Here is a 19660-nt window from a genome sequence, read left to right as displayed (position 1 = left end):
AAAGTTTAAGTGGTTCACCCGTAATTGCCTCACTTGATGCCGAAAAGGCATTTGACCGTGTTGAGAGGTGTTATATGTTTAAAGTCCTTGAGTGCTTTGGTTTTGGCAAATATTTTACTGACTGGATCAGACTTCTGTATGACAAACCTAGAGCTAGAGTGAGCACTAATGGAACTGTATCAGACGCATTTGCTATTACCTAATTGACAACTTCAGTAGTTTCTCAGGCTACAAAATTAACTGGGGTAAGAGTGAGATCCTCTCATTGGCTGAAACAGGGCTATCAACGTCAATAAATTATCCTCCCTTCCAGGTTAGACCCAAGATCAAGTATCTTGGAATTGTGACAGACAGTAACTTTAATAACTTATACAAACTCAATTATCTACCCTTACTACAAAATATTGGAAAAGACCTAGCGAGATGGACAACCCTCCCTTTAAGCCTGATGGGTAGAGTGAATGTTATCAAAATGACCGTACTCCCGAGACTTGTATACTTATTCCAATCAATACCAGCTGATCTTCCAGAGTCTTTCTTTAGTAAATGCAACAATATAGTGGGGAAGTTCATATGGTACATACAAAGTCGCGAGAATTAAAAGATCAACGCTATATTTACCAATAGAGAGAGGAGGATTGGGGCTCCCTGATATGCAGCTGTACTACTGGGCTGCCCAGTTCAGACCAATTTTTTACTGGTTTGGAGGAACTGAATCCCCCTCCTGGACACAGATAGAAAGCCATATCCTAGATAGAGAGGACCTCTCACATATCCCATACTGTTTTAATAATAAAAATATAAAGAAGTACACAGACAATCCCATTATAATCCATTCAATTAAAATCTGGTGCAAAGTTAATCGTTATTTAGAATGTAAACCTTCTTTGTCTCCACTTACACCTATCATGTCCAACTCATCATTAGAATTTGTGCAACAAGACTCTTTTAGAGTTTGGGCCCAGAAAAATATAACTAAGATTAGTCATCTGTATCACGGCGACGTACTCATGTCATTCCAACAGCTGAAAGAGACCTACCAAATTCCTACAACTCATTTTTTTTTAGATATCTCCAATTGCGCCACTATATAACATCACAACTAGGTGGCTCACCAGATAAACCAAAGCTCTCTAAGCTGGAATCGTTATTAACCAAAGAAATCGTTCGAAAACATATGTCCCTGATTTATAAGCTCTTAATAGCACATAGCAAAGCCAACGCTAACTTGGTCAGAAGAAAATGGAGGGCGACCTTGGAATGCAGTTTGATGACGATCAGTGGTTTCTATTGTTTAGGGATGCACACAAAGACTATATTAGTGTAAGATACAAACTCTGCAATTTTAAAACAATCCACAGATTATTTTATACTCCTGAAAAGATTAGCTGTTTCAAGAGTAATACTTCCCCAAACTGCACTAGATGTAAAACTGCGATTGGAAACCTCCTACATATGACATGGACATGCCCAAAGTAAGGCTTATGGTGGGAGGCTATAGAAGGTACTACTGGGAGATCACTCTACTCTGCATTTCAGTTCTGTCTATCTGTCTCACTTCTTTGGTCTAGCATTAACAGCTGCAAAAAAATGTATTCTATCTAAATGGATTGCTGAGGACCCTCCCAGCCACTCACATTGGGTAAACGAAATCAACCAATGCATGCCATTGGAGAAGATCACATATAACGTAAGAGGTAATCCACAGAGATTCCTTAAAACATGGCAAGCCTGGATTGACTTCTCAGATGCTTAGCTGGGTGTACCTGTACTGTCCCGCCTAATTGTTTTTTCTATTGTTATTATTTTATTTTTATTTTTTTTTAGGGTTAGGGTTTTATTTTTGTATATTCATTTATTTTATTCTTTGTTGCTTCTTTATCTTATCTTTTAATAATTTGGAAAGTATACAAAAGGTTCAATTTATTCATGATCACTCAAAATGTTATGTGTATTGTATTCTACGGTTGTCTTGGGTGCGGTTGTTACTTACCGGGCCACCCCTTAACAGGGGTGGCCCATCTGTTCTTATCAGGTTATAAGAATTGTCAAATTCAATGGCACGTATCATTTTTGTGTATTCTAGACTGTTTTCTGTCGTATGGAAATATTCCTTTACCTATATAAAACATAACTGTTGCTGTAAATTAAGGAGATATGTTTTACTGCTTATACCTCATAGCAGTTCCCAGCAGATGCCATGTATAATTAAGTTGATCCGTTATTATCTTAACTTTCCTTAAATTAACATGCATTTTCCTTTTTTTTTTTTTGTCCCTCTGTATAAAACCTGAAAACCTCAATAAATACAATGTTAAAAAAAAAAGAAAAAGCATTTTCTAGTTAATAATGAGGTTGCGTTTAGGTGTGTATTTTATGTATTTGCATTTGCAGAAGTATATGATTAATCCGTTTTCTGGCGATATATACGTTTTCAAGCAGGTTTTTGGTATTTTGGGCAGTTTTTAGTCTATAGTTGGGCTGGAAATTGCCATTTCTGATCTGGCAACAAATCCTATCTGCACAAACGATATGCCATATGAAAGCTGAACTCAAATGAGTCCAACTGTATAAACCTCATTATTTTGTGAGCTTATTTCGACGAACTAGATGTGAAGGAAATAAGATCGATAACATTCCTTTTCAAGTTACTACCAACACACACACACACACATGCACACACACACAATCAGAAAACCTCAGCTAAAATATTCTATACTTTATCTCAAATGTATTCAAACTTGAGCACATTAGCTATTTGTTTAACCCTTTTTGTTTCCAACCATATAAATTTGTTTAAATGGTGTGCATGTTCACATTGTTTACTCCATTCCGAATCTATTCAAATACCTTCACTTGATTTAAGGCATTCAACATTTCTTTGCGTCTTAAACTATGTGGCTTTACTAAAACAAATTTTCGACCTCACTTTGCACTACAGCACTTGCCACATTTATAAATTATTATTTTAAAAGATTAATACTTTTTTCACATTACAGATTATCAAATCCAAATACTTGGTGTAACAACACTGCCATCTTCAGGTGGATCGTGTCATGCTTGTTATTCAGTAAATAAAAACCAACACAAAGACAACAGTGGAAAATATTATGCAGTGTAAAGTGTACATAACAAGGTGCTGAGGCCACAGGAGTCCGAATGGCCACAATGTGTAAATCAATTATTTCATGGAAATGTTTTCAAGACAAGACAGAGGATATCAAGAAGGTTTCCTATTGTATAGATCCTCTTGCATCCGATGGTTCAGTCTGTTCTGTGTTCAGGGCTCCGTCCATACTGCTGGAGTCTGGAATTGAGAGTACCGGACTGGAACAAACAAACCATTAGACCAAGAAGCAGCCATATCATTAGCTTACTACTACAGTCTTTAACGTAGTCCTGCAGCACTGAGATAAAACAACTACTACTATTAATAATAATAGTAATAGTAAGTACTCAAAAATAACAGAAGGGGGGAGTGAAACATTTAAAATCTCTTCTAGAAATGCACAAATGATGTCAGGTGTGACACATATACTCACACACACTTACCACACAAGCACACACACACACACACACACAAACACAAACTAGCCTCTCGCTACCTGTCAGAGTCAAAGGAGGAGGAGGAGCCCTGGTTTAGGTCCTCTGTGGAGGGGAAGCGGGGGAGGCTCTGCCCCCCACGCTCGATGGCCTGGGCCACAGAGTAGCGTGTCCGGCCTGCCACACAAGCGTCCATCTGGGCCACGCTGAGGCTGGACTGCAGGAACAGATGAACACAGCTGTCCGACAGCAGGTAGGGGCTCACCAGGATCCTGATACCGCAGATAAACACCTTTGTCATTTACTCTACATTGATTTGAGACTATTTTACAGACTTGGTTGAGACGTACTATGTATTACACAAAAAAACTAAAAACAAAACAATGGACCAACTGATTGCGATTCCTAGCTACTCTGTAATTTAGAAACCTGGTTGCTCAGCACTTTGGGATTGTATGTCTTTATTGTCAGCCTTACTTGCAAGTCACTTTGGAAAAAACATCTCAATGTAATGTAGCATTTATCTACCTATCCCCTCATTTAGTGTAATGTGTTTCATTTCCTTTTTATAAATGATGCCTGGTCCCATACTGGACCATTTATGTGACACTGTGTGTGTGTGTGTGTGTGTGTGTGTGTGTGTGTTCATCAGGAACGGTTGTTAAAACATGGGTGTTATGTCACAGTGTGTGCTTACAGTAGTACTGTGTGAAAGGTCATCAGTGTATTGATTAGAGCCCTGATAACTTACTGCTCCAGGAAGGTCTGCAGCCCCTTCATTCGCTCAGAGATCTGCCGGGCGCTGTTCAGACTGAAAAACGGGTTCTTCGGCGGCATCTGTGGGAGCTTGCTACTATTTACAAGAAGGAAATGGATGCGAGTCAGTTACATTTGGTTCCAACTTTGATCATCACTCACACACACACTCACACACACACACATGATGAACTTACATGAGCAGTGAATGCACCTGGAGTCTTTGCCTCAGCCATACAAACTCGCTGAACCGCCTCCTCGTACACGAGATCTTCTTGGTGAAGCAGAGACTGTTAGTCTAAGAGAAGGAGAGAGGTAAGTATCATGTTTTTAAATTAACATGAAGAAACCATCAATCATTCAAATATTAAATAATTATTTCCACTTACAAGTAAACATATTTCGTAGTCTATATAGGCGTGCCAGAAGTCAGTGTTCTGGATCCTCGGGTCCCGAACCCAGACGCTGATGTCCTGTTGCATGTTGTGAGAAGCAGGCAGTTGTAACCAGAATACAAAAAAAGGGAACTTTTCTAATGTCGTATTGAGGAAGTGCGACTATAGGAAACCCCCCACCACAGAAGTGTCTCACATGGCTCTTCATATTAAAGTACTAACTTTTATCAATTTATTTCAACAGGATTTTAAATCTTCCTCATTTCTAATGTAAAACAACTAGTAAAAGCTTACACTAACTGTTGTTATAGATTCAATAGGTGTAAGACCCACCTCAGTAACCATGCCATCAATAAATCCTGTTAGCCGAGCCCTGGCACGTACACCAAACCCTTAGTCTGTGTCTGATTGAGCTACTACTTTGCTTTATGGTGCAAAACAAGAGCAAAGGTTTCCTAATTTGGTCACCTGACTAAACTTGGCTTCCCACTGCTACTTCAATGACCAACTGATTTACAGTAAAAGACATGTGCAAAACGACTTCCTTTTACTATTCATCCCATTTTTTATGCAACTCCCAGACCACACCAAGTTGCCCTCGAGCAATGTTTATTTGTGTTGCTTATGGACAATAGTAAGAAGAAAACAGAAAGAATAACGGGTCATTAAAAGTGTATTTTATTCATGGCCTCCACCAAACCTTGATCGATGGTTACAATAACTCAGTAGTGTGTTCATAAGGTTCATGGTCCTGTTCCATCAGTCATGGATCTAGGTCAAGGTAAGGCGCTGCCAGCGGGAGGTTTTTAGCTGTTTTAACATGGTGGTGGTCAACCACTCGAAGACCATGTTCTCTGATGGTCTTCGAGTGGCTAAAGTGCTACATTTAACAAATCTAGTCAGCCAGTTCAGTTGCACAATTAAGTACATTTTGAGTTTTTCTTCATGTTTCCGACTACATAACAAACAACTAAGGCTGGTATGATGCCTACATGAAGAGTAAATGACATGGCATACGTTACAGAGAAAATATTGGACAGAATAATCCTTAGAAAAATAAAACAATTGGTGGTTTCCATCAAAAATCTATTCAAGGTGCAAACATGGTTTGGTAAATAATGTATAATCAAAAACCAGCCAACATAAAAACAGGTGGTAAGGACGCGTTCTCCCATAAATCTTCCACCATTGGAGATTTACAATGACAGTAAAGTATAAAGAATAAAACACACATGCACTAACCTCGACCAAAACACATGTTCTAACACGCCTTCCTCCAAGCAGCTGCTCTAGCTACAACGAGAGGTTGTTTAAGGAGAGGTTATGACAGCAGTTAGACTTCCATCTTCCTATTAGGGCCGCACTGATTGGGAGAAGCAGTGAGAGGTCCTTTGACGATCTTTCGCTTTCTGTACCCACGTCAGGGAGACAAGTTGCCAATGCCTGCTTGTACCATAATTGGTGCGGGCAGGCAAGTATCCCAAGCATCTTGGGATACTTAATACCCACCTCTACTAGGTTTTTTGTCACTGTCATTTGATGCCTTATGATGCCCGCCCGCCCCCCCCCCCCCCCCCTTACTGGTCCTCGTCTCCACAGTGCCAGTTGAGCCTCCGTTGGTAGAAGTCCACCACGGCCTGAGGACACCTGGCGCTGGCTTCGCGCGCCGCCAGCAGAGACACATCAGAGGTTTTCCTGACGCAAATGATATGATGTGGTCAGGTTATGTGAAGAACTGTAGTCCCACCCGGAACCTGAGTAAAAACACGTAAAATGGGGACCCCCAGAAAGGGTGTCCACACCTCCAAAATAGTTATGCTGTAAAAATCCCATTTCTAGAAATAAACGTTCTTCCATTAGTAACTTTATTCAGTTGTGTGATTCTTTCTTAAATAGTGCCATTAGTGCCACATAGTCATTCTAATGTGATGCAAAAGGGGAGATGATATGTGCCACACCATTTGACCAGGAACATGAGTTCTCCGTGTTGGTCTGTGGAGCCGATGATGCATTCTGGCTCCCGGTCCAGGTCCAGGACCTGGTCCAGTCCGGCCCCCGTCACGTCTCTCTTCTGGAAGTCCAGAACAATGTCACTCTGCTCCCTGTACTGCGAGCACTGGTCAGCACAACAGACACACAACCTTCATACTCATATTCTACATGGAGCAGTCAAATAGAATGTCTTTGAGCGTTTCAATAAAAGGTCAACGGATTGCATCATTACTGCATTTATACAGCGTTTACTATCCAGTGCCCACGCAAAGCACTTTCAAATGATTTCTATACTTACCATATTTTACTACTGCTGCAGCAGCTTCACATACATTTGTGATAATTGTATTTTCTAACTAGACCATTAATGCATTCAATATTATTTAAGTCATAATGTTTTATACATAGTACAGCTTTACAGATATGCAAGTGCTTCTTTTTTAAATAAAAATCCAGGAACAGCATCACATGGGGAGTGATGCTTGCCTAAACTTGTTACTTTAAGACTTTCGCATTATTTAAAATAACAACTTTGCCCTGTTTGCGGAAGTTCAGAGCACTTAATCACACGTTAGTGGCACTCACAATTTCTGCCTCCTGCTCGGACAATTCCTCGTTGAGTATGAATTTTTGAGGTTGTTCTTCTTCGTTGTCAGAGAGGTGCATGGTTCTGAGAAACTCATCAATGAGTTCAGGACAGTCCAGATTATCCTGTGGTTCCCAAGTATTGTCAGCACTATAAAGGTAACATCACAAAAGATACAAAATTGGTCAGACTTTAATAAATATTTGTGAAGTTATACCTGATGTAAGTGTTGCCATTAGCAGCCTCTAGTGGCTTGAGTTTTAGAAGCTAAAGTCATAGCTAAATGAGAGGGAACCAGAATGAAACGATGGATATAGATAGATAAAAGTTACATCGGCAGTTTGTTCGAAGTATACGTATGCAAACATAACCTGCAGTACTTACTCTGTAAAGCCTTTCCACTTGAGGAAATATTCCACCCTTCCGTTGAAGACTCGGCGACGAATTATTTTTTCAACAAGAAATTCCTGGACCATCGCAGTCTCCTCGGGCTTCCTCTGTCTGACGGTCTGCTTCTTCCTCATCCTACAGCACAACATCCAGGACGCTATTAAACATTAGCTCCTCATTCATTTTGCTCAATCAAAGACAACTGCTTACAAGGCAACACGCAATTCCCCAGACGATTGAGGAGAACATGGCAAGAGAGAAAGGAGCACTTTGTCCTTCAGTCCCGCTCCGTCCGTCTATTAGTCATTGTTCCACTTGCTGCTCGATTTAGAAGCAGAAATAATATAAATAACACAACCTATTACACACAATGTCCTCCAGTACATCTGGTTAGCATTGCAAACCATGCACGTTTACATCCAAATTCAGATTAAACAAGGACAGATAAGGCAGAAGGCCTACTGTGAACAATAACGTGCACGTACGCTGTCGTTGTTGCCTTAATGTCGGAGAATAACGAACAGCGTTATCTGTAGGCGCTCTTTGTGGAGGAAACACACCAACACACCGCTAGAGATCCGCCTATGGTACAAATCGGTGTATTTACATAAGGTAACTATTTTCCATTAATGAGTTACATTTAAAGATGTCCGTAGACGGAGATGGGAGGAAGTGGTTGCCAAGGGAAAAGGTCATGCCAGCAACACCGGGAAGAAACAACAGACGCATCGCTGACCAATCAAGGAAGGATCCGCCGGTTGGTTGCTCTGCCGGTGTGTCGCTCCGCGGAGCCCCGAGCAGCAGAGACCCGCAGCCCTGAGGAGTACGGCTGGCTCTGCCACGGCCCTACCCTCAACATCCTGGGTTGGTTCAAATAAATAAATATGTCATGTAACGACATCATGTTACAACACTAACACACTTACACGCTCGTTTTAAAAAAGTTTGTATTTAAAATAAGTAAAATGTTTTCCTTTATGTGAAAGAACAAAATAATCCTGGAAGAAGTGAAATGTTATATATAAAAAATATATATATTCTGATATCCTTAAATATCAATTCTTAATAATAATCATTAATGAAAAGATTATGAATGAGTAATAGTTCATTTTGTAAACGTAATATATTGTTAAAAATAGGATGTCATATTATCATAGCTTAAAAAAGTAATGAACAGAGAATAAATAACATTTGTATAAATAACATATTATGTGTGTGTACCAATAATAATTGATTAATGTATATATATATACACACACAATTTATTACTAGATATATAATACCAATAAAAATAAATTGCTTTAGACGGAGTTATAAGGGCTTGTTTTGTTATTTTAGGACATGTTTATATTTACTTCTTCATGATCATCTTATGGAGAGACCCCAACACTCATTGGGGAAAATTCACAGAAATCAATCCGGTTTATTGGGTTAAACTTATATTATAATATATATCCAACGACACTGAATGGCCACTGGTAATATCACCCTTACAACCCACTGCTGCCCTTTAACCTTCTGTGGTGCGAGTAACAGTTACCATGGTAACCCGACCACTTATGAGGGGCGCTGCTGCAGGGATGAAACCGAAACTCATTAATACGCACAGGTTTTGCACGTCAGGGGTGTATGAAATTGAAACCCAAAAGCAAATAAAGTTCAATCAAATATTTGAGGCAGAGCAAGGCCAGTTTCACAGGAAGAATGGGAAAAGATCCAAACAAAGAACATATTACATTTATATTTGTCTTTAAGAAGGTTGTCTCATATCTGGCTGTAGGTGAGTCTTGACACTAAGAACTTAAATGTTTAGCATTACAATTAGTTGTACTAACTTTAACGCTGTTGCTGCTTTGTTGGTTTTTGCTGCTGTTGTTGTTGTTGCTGTTAGTAAGAGGTTGTTGAAGCTAGTTTCAGTCACAAGGTGACAACAACAGGCTTGATTGCTGGGCAGAGCTAAGGCTGCCTGAGCTCCCTTGTGCATTTAAAGACAAGTTATTATTAGCATCAGGACCCTTCAAACGAAGACCCGGGAAACAAAAACTAAGGGAGTCTCTCTGCGGGATTCCCGGGAGAAAGACCAAGGAAGCCACCCCTATCGTAGCTATGAATCGTACTTCAATCATCGTCAGGATTTCCACCCAAAGAAGACGCCATCATAGATCCCCTGCTTGGGGCAGCAACCCAACCAATCTATGCCACCTACCGCCCCCTACCTACATTGACTTTGAAGTGATGGGAGGACTCTGGAACTGCCAATCAGCGATCAAGGAGGCAGACTCTATTTCGGGCGACGGATCCCTCATGACCCTCCACTTCCTGGCCCTGACAGAGACTTGGATCACTCCAGAGAACTCTGCTACTCCGGCTGCCCTCTCCAACGTCTACTCATTCTCATACACCCCAGGGGTGTATAAGATGGTGGTGCCGCTAGGCACCACCCTCACCGCCCGGCAGCAGGCAGCGGGAAGAGGGCAGCCGGCAGTGGGCAGTGCGCGGTTCAGTCCAGTTCAGATTGATGTGGAAGTGGAAGAACCAGAGACATCGGAGAACCCGACACAGTCGTTTGTGATTCATAATATCGTCTGGAGGCGCACACAGCTTTTGGCCGTGATAATATGTATATATTAATAATAATATGTATGATATGTATTATATGATATTATTTAGATATAGAGCTCCAGGACTGTAACACAAGTGTTGTACACTTCTTTGTTATTTGGATAACTGTTCTGCTGTTGGTGTTATGGCGCATAACACATCAGACTCTCGTCTCTGGTATTTCCACAACGAGACTCGTAGTGGGGGTTATCTCAGCAATAGTTGAGAAGGAATTGGGGGAAAGGAACTTTGGCTTTGACTCCCTGAAGTACATGAACCAAGACATGGAGGAGAAAGGGATTGTTGCCCGCGATTGTCTCCCGCTTGAGCCCCGCTTCCCACTGCCTGTTGCCGAGGTACCACCACCTCGGTGCTGCCTACTGCAGGAGGCAGTGGTGCCTAAGCGCTGCCCGCTGCCAAGGCAGTGGTCTCTCGGCAACGAGGCTCCGGTGGGAGACAATCGCGGTCAATAATCGCGGTCAGCAATCCCTTTCTCCTCTATGTCGTGGTTCAGTCTACTTCAGATTGATGTGGACGTGGAAGAACCAGAGACGTCGAAGAACCCGACGCAGTTGTTTGAGATTCATGCTATCGTCTGGAGGCACACACAGCTTTTGGCCGTGATAATATATATTATATGATAAAGATATCTATGTATAATATGATATAATTTCGATATAGAGCTCCAGGACATCCGCCGGAGCACCCGGAGTGTTCTAGAATATTTACAGAACATGGCCAAAGGCTGTGTGTGCCTCGCAATTGCGATACATTCACTGTAAACAGAGCGCATGGTACTGTAGCCGCAAGCTGCTCAGGCCCACACCCCCACCCTCCTCCTTGACCTGTCTCTTTCCTCCTCATTTGCATTAAAGCTACAGACACCGAAACGGCGCGCTTGGGAAAAGCTCAATGTGTGGCTGAATTTCGGGATCGTCTTCAAATACTGTGTTAGGGGCCCACTAATATCTATATTAAAGCATCCACAAAGTAGCATGCCATGGGACCTTTAACCAACTTTTTTGCCACCTTTGACTTAACACTCTCCCCTTCTCCTCCCACAAACAGGGCCGGGAACCAACTTGACCTGATATTGACGAGGTCTTACGGAACCTTGGCTCTCTGTGTCTGACCATCACTTTGTTACTTTCTCTCTCCCCTTAAAGTCCTCTTCCTCCCACCTCTCTACTCCTCACATTGTCACCACCCGCGTAACCTGAAATCTCTCTCTCCCTCTACGTTTGTCTCAACTGTTCTGTTTTCACTACCTTCTGTCGAACGATTCTCTCAACTATCCACCGAGGAATCCTCTGACACCTATCCTCCCTCTCCTCCTCTTTGGACTCCCTCTGTCCCTTCCACTCCAGTCCTGCACGTTCCTCGCCCCCCCCCCTCCCCCCCTCCTTGGCTGTCCGAATCTCTGCAGACTTATAGAGCAGAGTTGCCGGCAGTTGAGAGGAAATGGAAGAGATCAGACTGTGCTAATGATCTATCACACCTTCTCTCAGATTTCACCTCCAATGTGTCCTGCCTTCTACCGGACTGAAATCAACCCCTGCGCCTCAAACCCCAGGAAACCGTTTTCCATGTTTTCTTCCCTCCTCACCTCTCCCTCCCCTCCACCTCCTTCCTGCCTCACTGCTGCTGACTTCATTACCTACTTTACCCAGAAGGACATAAGCTCCTCTCTTACCCCTGCCACCTTCCTCTCATCCCCACCTCCGTTTTTACCCAATTTATCCGTCTCACCTCCGAAGAGGTCAACAGAATATTTACGTCTAACCATGCCACCACCTGCCCCCTTGACCCTATCCCTCCCTCACTCCTCCAGGCCGTCTCGAGCGACATCCTGCCATTTCTCAACGCCCTTTTCAACTCCTTCTTAACTTCTAGCATTGTTCCAGCGTCTTTCAAGACTGCCAGAATAAAGACTTTCCTCAAAAATCCGACCCTTGACACACCGACATCCAGAACTACAGAACGGTATCTCATCTTTCATTCCTCTCTAAAACACTGGAACGTGCCATCACTAACCAACTGTCCTCCTATCTGTCATCTAACAACCTGCTTGACCCTCACCAGTCAGGCTTCAAGAGGGCACACTCCACTGAGACGGCTCTCCTCGCGGTGACTGAGTCCCTCCGTGCTGCCAGAGCCTTGTCCCTCTCATCAGTTCTCATTCTCCTTGACCTGTCCACAGCATTTGACAAGGTGAAGCACCAGATCCTCCTTGCCACTCTCGCCAAACTTGGCATTGCTGAATCTGCCCTATCCTGGTTCACATCCTACTTGACGATTCGCACCCGGTGGAATGGCTCCTTGTCCAAACCTTGACACTGCTGTCCCTCAAAGGCTCTATACTGGGGCCCCTTCTTCTGCAGATTTGCACTCTACAACATCCGCAGGATCCGGCCCTTCCTCACAAGGGAAGCATCTCAGCTCCTAGTCCATGCGCTGGTCATCTCCCGCCTCGACTACTGCAACTTGCTCCTGGCTGGACTCCCTTCCTCTGCGATTAAACCTTTGCAGCGTATCCAGAACGTGGCAGCGTGCCTCGTGTTCAACCAACCTAAATTCTCCCATGTGACCCCCCTCTTCCGGGACCTCCACTGGCTCCCTGTTGTAGCTTGCATTAGATTCAAGATGATGGTACTGGCATACAAGGCGATCGATGGAACTGCCCCAGCCTACCTCAAAGCATTGGTCATGCCACACACCCCAGCTCGATCCCTCCGCTTAACTACCTCAGCTGGACGTCTGCTAAGAGCAAGCAAAGGTCGATCAGCGAAGTCACAACTCTTCTCTGTTTTGGGACCACAGCGGTGGAACAAGCTCCGTGCCGATGTCAGGATTGCAGAGTCGCTCACCAGCTTCCGCAGAAGACTCAAAACTCACCGGTTCAGAGGTCACCTACACTCTGCATAGCCATCCAGTCCCTTCCACCCACCATTATATGTTGTACTGGCACTTAATGTACACACTTATTGTACGCACTTAATGTACGTTGTACTTATTCTTAGTATGTAATGTGTAGCATCTGCAGTAGCTGCTACCACTGCTGTATACGGGGAATGGGTTAGCCTAGTGATTATTAGTACTTGCACATGGTTGAACTTCTTTACTGTACCGACAGAGATATATTGTTTCACTTCTTATGACAAATGTACTTATTGTAAGATGCTTTGGATAAAAGCTTCTGCTAAATGCCTTAAATGTAAATGTGAATGTAAAAAAGAAAGCCAGGTGACCCTCCGAATAGTCCAGGGGCAGACAAAGCGCAAACCGCAGGCAAAATCCCACAACAGGCAGGAACCAAACAGGAGGCAGCATACAGGACAGTGTGAACTGACTAGGTAAGAGTGAACACGCAACAAGAAACAGGTGATGAGGGAACAGATAATGGCAGGATGTACAGGTGAGAGGCGGAGTCAGACGCACAACATAAATAGACACATTGTCATGGAAATATCAATAAGTATAATATACAATTATATTGAATATATTACTTGTTTATATAATGACTTGTCAATTTCAAATGAATTGGTTACATTCTCCCCGAAACTAGAGATACCTCCCTTCCTCTCTCTAACAGAGTTGCTACTGATAAAGATAGTTAGTGTGAATGCTGTATCAGCATTCACACTCACAACTAACACTATGTTGTGACATACAACAAACTAACACTATCTTGAACACCACAACATACTAACATTATCTTGAACCACACAAAACACTATCTCATGCCACACACTAACACTATCTCGTACCACACACTAACACGCTAACACTATCTTGTACCACACTAACACTATCTCATACCACATATTAACACTATCTCATACCACACACTCACACAATCTCGTACTGTGGCGACCCTGTCCCAGGAATGTCTCGGTTGCTCAGGAATCACCAAATGCCCAGGTAACAGAAACCGCGTGGGTTGGTGCCCAACGTGGGATAAATTAAAATAATACTAATGACTCCATGAGCTACGATAGAGTCCAGGTGATTGTCTCTCCGGCAGGGCCGGTCTCGTCCCTGGAGAGGGAGGTCGCTCCCGTCGGTAGCGCTGTTCCAGCAGTGCGTTCCTTGTCGGTACGTCGTCCGAGTGTGCGGGTTCCCTAAGGACCCCTGGGGAAAGGTCCGCTAGATCCACTCGTCTACCCGTCCGTATCGGGTCCTGGAGGTTCCCTGCTCCACTCGGGCTCCCAGTTCTCCCTAAGAGAACATGTCACAGCCTTTTGAAGGGGTACCTGGTCTTCCGCGTCCTCCGCCGCAGGTGCTCTCCATTGCGCCGATAAGGGTGACACAATGGACGCTCTCTGGCTCCAACTGGTGGATATCGGCTGTATATGCCATCCACCACCTCTCCCCTGGGCCGCCTGGCCCGAGGTGTTGGGACTGGGTTGCCACAGTAGCACACTAACACTATCTTGTACCTCACACTAACAATATCTCATACGACACACTAACACAATCTCGTACCAAATCCTAACACTATCTCGTACCAAACACTAACACTATAACCATCAGTAGCTATTTAATAAAGATATATACTCAATGTGTAGCCGAGCTAAATTTAATTTGATTTTGTTTTATTTTTTTATCATTGTTCATACCTTTTTTATTGTGAACTCCACCAAATATTGGTTCCTAAGTAAGTTGGTTTCGTTGTTTCCTATGGCATGCCTTTTGTTTCCCTGGGGAGTGGTTTGGCGTTGCACTTGTGTGTCTAGCGTCAGTGAGCGCTGATGCACGGAGCTGGTGAGTTGCGTTTGCGTCTCTCTCCGTTAGATTTTTATGTTAACCCCTTGTTGGTTGCCCTTGGTTCGTAGACAATTTTTTAGTCATTGAATTGTTGGAAGGGTGGACTTTTTAACTTTTAACTCGTGAACTAGCTTGAGTTGGTGTTAGCTTACTACGGGGTTTCCCGGCCGCGTGAGATTCGGCATGGGAGGAAGATCGCTGTATTTACCGCGTTGATATTACAAATGCAGTTGTGTGATCCGGTATGTGTGGTCAATTGTTTGCTTCCTTTATTTTGTAGAGTGGAGAGAGATATCCCGGATTGTGTGTGACGCCTGTGTTGTTTTGTCTCCTTTTGAAAGGTATGCCTGTTATGTGTTTTTGTTTATGGTATAATATGTAAAATGAGTGTGAGAGGAAAATGACAATTCTTTATTATATTTTATTTCCTTTATCAGTGTATATATTTTATATACTGTCTTTTTATTTAAGATCATTTTATGCTTTGTTTACATTTTTATAATTTATCCCCTACATGTATTCATTGAAAGTCACAGGATATATTAAGTTAAGGTCAGTGAGCGCTGATGCACGGAGCTGAATAAACCTCCATCACTCGACTCCTGTGTGTGTGCCTCACTCAAAGATACAAGACACAACGCAGAAACACATCGGTTACAAATGTATATCTACTGTATTCATGGTGGACTGTAACCATCATCAGCTCTTTAATATAGATATATACTCAATGTATATTTAATGTATTATTCAATACATCTAAAAGTAAGTTAGTAATGCGCCGTGTTCCAATATCCATACTTCCATGAGTACACTTAAACGTAGTACACTACCCGTACTCACTAAGTGCGCTAATTTTCAGATGTCAGTGTTGTTCCAAATCGAATACTCTGTGGTGCACTAACGGGAAATAACGATCACGACTGTTGCCGCGGCTCCTCCCCCGCAATAAACATCCCGCTTTGAACGCTGAACTCTTTACGCCTAGCAGCTATAAAAAGCTATAAAAGCTATAAAAACTACAAAATGACTATTAATGCAGGCTATGTGGAAAATGCACCGACTTTGGCTCAGCCCTCTTCCGCTACGTAGCTAAGATGGATGCCGTTGAGTACGAAAAGTGTACAACGATCCACACTTCGATATTTGACCGTTTTGAGTACACCAGCATTACTCATTGCGCGGCTCGCAAGCCACATGCGGCTCGCCAAGCCTCTATTTGCGGCTCGCATGGCGGTAAAAATATACAGTGATATGATCATGCAGTGAATACAGATATTTAAAAAAACAATACAAACAATTATTTAAAAAATAAATCAACAGCGGCATTAAAAGGTGGAAATATAGCCTTGTCAAGAAACTATTTTTAAACTTGCTCGGCTCTACGCTGACAGCGGGTTTGCCAGATTGGCAGTTTTCCTGCATAACAAGAGAGAATGTGCTCTTATTCTTATTAACTTATTCTTCAATAGCTACCATGTTATGTGACCCAGTGTCTCCACATTATTCCAGAAAATAGCACACAGTCACACAAGTCTTAATTTTCCTATCAAAGTGCACCAGATTGATGCATTCCAGGTTAAAAATGTACCAAATTTTCTTCCGGGGGAGCATGCCCACGGACCCCGCTAAGGACCGGGTTCCCTCCACAGTTTCACAAAATTCTGTGGGAAATACTGCTTCAGGAAGGACATATTATTAAGCAGGCATACTTATTTATGACTGGATTTATAGCTTTTGATACTTTGCGGTAAAAATGGCTCTCCTGTTGACGTCGTCCTGTCAGTGCGGCTCTCCTGAAAAAAATAGTGAATACCACTGGAGTACACCATCCGGGTCCGTTCAGTACACTTATTTTCGCCCGATCTGAATTGGAACCATAGATAGTACATAAAAAGGATGTGGCATCCGGGCAGACCTCAGTTATTCCAACTGCATCAAATGTGGGTAGGAACGCGCTACATTTACTCCGTTACAAGTACTTGAGTAACTTTTTGGATAAATTGTAATTTTAGGAGTAGTTTTATTGCAACATACTTTTACTTTTACTTGAGTAAATATTTGAAGAAAGAACGGTACTTTTACGCCGTTCCATTTGGCTACGTGACGGTCGTTACTTTGTTTTTTTTAGATCTTTTATTTTATAAAAAAGATCCCGCAACCGCAGATTCTGAGGATGAACAACCACACCCCTGGCCTCACATACAAAGTATGTTTGACTTGAAAAATTATAAAGAAAATAGCTACATCATGCGCTGCCTTCTTTGTGCGCCCAAACAAGTGGACATTTCAGCCTACAAGAACTCGACGTCAAACCTGAGAAAGCATGTTGCGGTAAGTTATCCCGTAGGGACGAGTACCTACCTACCTACCAGTTTTCGTCAAGATTCCTTTTGTACCCACCACTTATTTTTTTTTTTATTTTAGTTTAATTCAACTAGTTTTTTTTTAGTTGAATTATGTAAGGGATATCATATGTATAGAAGGCCGATCATTATCGGGAATATAAGCCCCTTCAGGGCGAACCGGACACCTCCACTTTGCGTCGGTGTCCGGTTCGCCCTGAAGGGGCTTATTTTCGATAATGTACGGCGACGTTCTACACATTATCCCGCTTATTACACGGCTACTTGCCAAAACGAAAAAATAACTTCACACGGTGTCTTTTTACAATGTATTTGTTACCAGCATTCGTAACGTTGATCAGCAGAGAAATAGTCAGCCAAAGACGTCGAAGTCGCTAAGCAACCAGCGTACTCGGTTGCTAAGTGACGTCAACGTCTTTGGCGGACTATTTCTCTGCTGATCTGGGCTTATTTACCCGATATTGACCGGCGTTCTATACATTATCCCTTAATTAGCACTGTATGCCCCATAACATTTCAATATATTATAATTTGTTGGCATAATGTGTTCATTTCAATGGATAAATCTCTCATAGCCTCAGCCTATATTTTTCTGTCCACAGAGGGTTCACCCTAACAAACTGACGACGTACACAAACCTAATCGAGTCGAACAGAAAGCGAAAATCCTCCTCTTCTCATGAACCTGTGAACAAGGCCAATATCATAAGTTCCCTCACTAGCCCACAGAGGGTTACGCAAACAGCTTTAGACAAGCTATTGGTTAATTTTGTATGTGAAGCTGGCCAACCATTTTCTGTGGTTGAGAAACCATCCTTCAAGAGAATGATAGAAACTTTGCAACCTCAGTGTACAGTAATGACGAGGAAAACATTATGTTCTACAATACAGGCAGCTGCAAGCAGCATGAAGAGCATCATCATTAAAAAGTTGAGTGCTGTGAACCATGTAGCTACCACAACAGACTGCTGGTCTGCCAGACAACGTAGTTATCTAGGTGTATCCAGGTACCTGTCACTGGATAGACCAAACAACACTGGAGAGGCAATCTGCTGCATTAGCTTGTAAACGGCTCAGAGGCTCACACACGTTTGACGTTCTTGCTTGTGCATTAGAGGAAATACATTCTGAGTACAAAATCAGAGAAAAAGTGACTAGGACGACAACGGACAGTGGCTCAAACTTTCTGAAGGCCTTTCGAGTCTATGGGGAGGAGAGCGAAAACGTTGCTGAAGTACAGGAGGAGACAGACTCCATCATTGATGATGCATCAGAAGATGAAAGTGACTTAGAGGTGGACTATCAAGATGTATCTGCCATTCTAGGAGACGACACCGGCCTGGAGTACCAACTCCCAAAGCATCAAAAGTGTGCATGCCATCTTCTCAATCTCACATCAACAGTTGATGCCACAGCTGCAGAAGCTGGCAGCGAAACATACAAGAGGCTGTCGCGGTCTGCTTTTGCAAAGTGTCATGCTCTGTGGAATAAAACCAGCAGGTCAACCATGGCTTTTGAAACAGTGCAACGTGAGTGCAAATTGCAGTTCCTTCGACCCAACCAGACGCGCTGGAGCTCCTTGTTCTTCGCTGTAGAAAGGGTTGTCCGCATCCAGAAGGAACAAGGAGAAACAGCAATTCGAAATGTATGCACAGCATTGAAGATAAAGATGTAAGTTGGCAAATCCCACATTGTTTGTTAAAGTTTTGAAGAAAGGTATAAGCCTTGAAATGAAATAGTTAATTTGCTATTTTAATTTATTTTGTAATTCAAATGGCTGTCAGCTTGATCTGTACATCTTTTATAGGCTCAATCCAGCTGAGTTGGGATTCTTGGCTGAATATGCTGCTGTTATGAAGCCTGTCACCCTGGCCCTCAACATCCTCCAGGGTGAATCATCAGTGCATATGGGCTTCCTGCTGCCAACAATTAACCTGTTGCAGGACAAGCTGAACAAGCAGGAGTCAGCTTGCAAAGTGTGTACACCACTTATAGACGCTCTGCAGCATGGGATCCAAAAACGCTTTGGAGAGGCAATGAAAGACCCTGAGCTGATTGCAGCAGCTATACTGCTACCAAGGTTCAGAGCATCCTGGACCACAGATGACTACATCCTCAAATCTGGTAATATACTTATATATCAATTCAAATCTAAATCAGTTAGCCTAATTATATTAATCAATATAACTACAGATTGACAAGAGCTAAAATCTCTGAGAGCTCTTAAGATTTAACACCAGCTGCTTGGCAGCAATAGAAAAGTAAAAA

The 19660-nt window shown here is 42.6% G+C and overlaps 2 protein-coding genes across 2 annotated transcripts; both read right to left on the bottom strand.

Moving 5' to 3' along the window:
* Positions 1-2353: 2353 nt before the first annotated feature.
* On the bottom strand, positions 2354-4902 carry LOC307087714 (sorting nexin-10B-like; the record flags this gene model as incomplete). Its single annotated transcript, XM_079753347.1, is given in 6 exon segments — positions 2354-3327; positions 3606-3815; positions 4295-4396; positions 4497-4597; positions 4689-4823; positions 4825-4902. Coding segments are annotated over 6 exon segments (720 nt in total). The 3' UTR covers positions 2354-3233.
* Positions 4903-6271: 1369 nt separating this feature from the next.
* cbx3b (chromobox homolog 3b) lies at positions 6272-8325 on the bottom strand (the record flags this gene model as incomplete). Its single annotated transcript, XM_079753359.1, has 5 exons — positions 8301-8325; positions 7657-7797; positions 7272-7422; positions 6653-6810; positions 6272-6389 (listed from the first exon to the last, which is right to left on the bottom strand). Coding segments are annotated over exons 1-5 (570 nt in total). The 5' UTR covers positions 8303-8325.
* Positions 8326-19660: the final 11335 nt, after the last annotated feature.

The sequence above is a fragment of the Pollachius pollachius genome, assembly GCF_949987615.1.
Source record: "Pollachius pollachius genome assembly, chromosome: 1".
NCBI lineage: Eukaryota > Metazoa > Chordata > Actinopteri > Gadiformes > Gadidae > Pollachius > Pollachius pollachius.
This window is presented reverse-complemented; position numbering and strand designations above follow the sequence as displayed.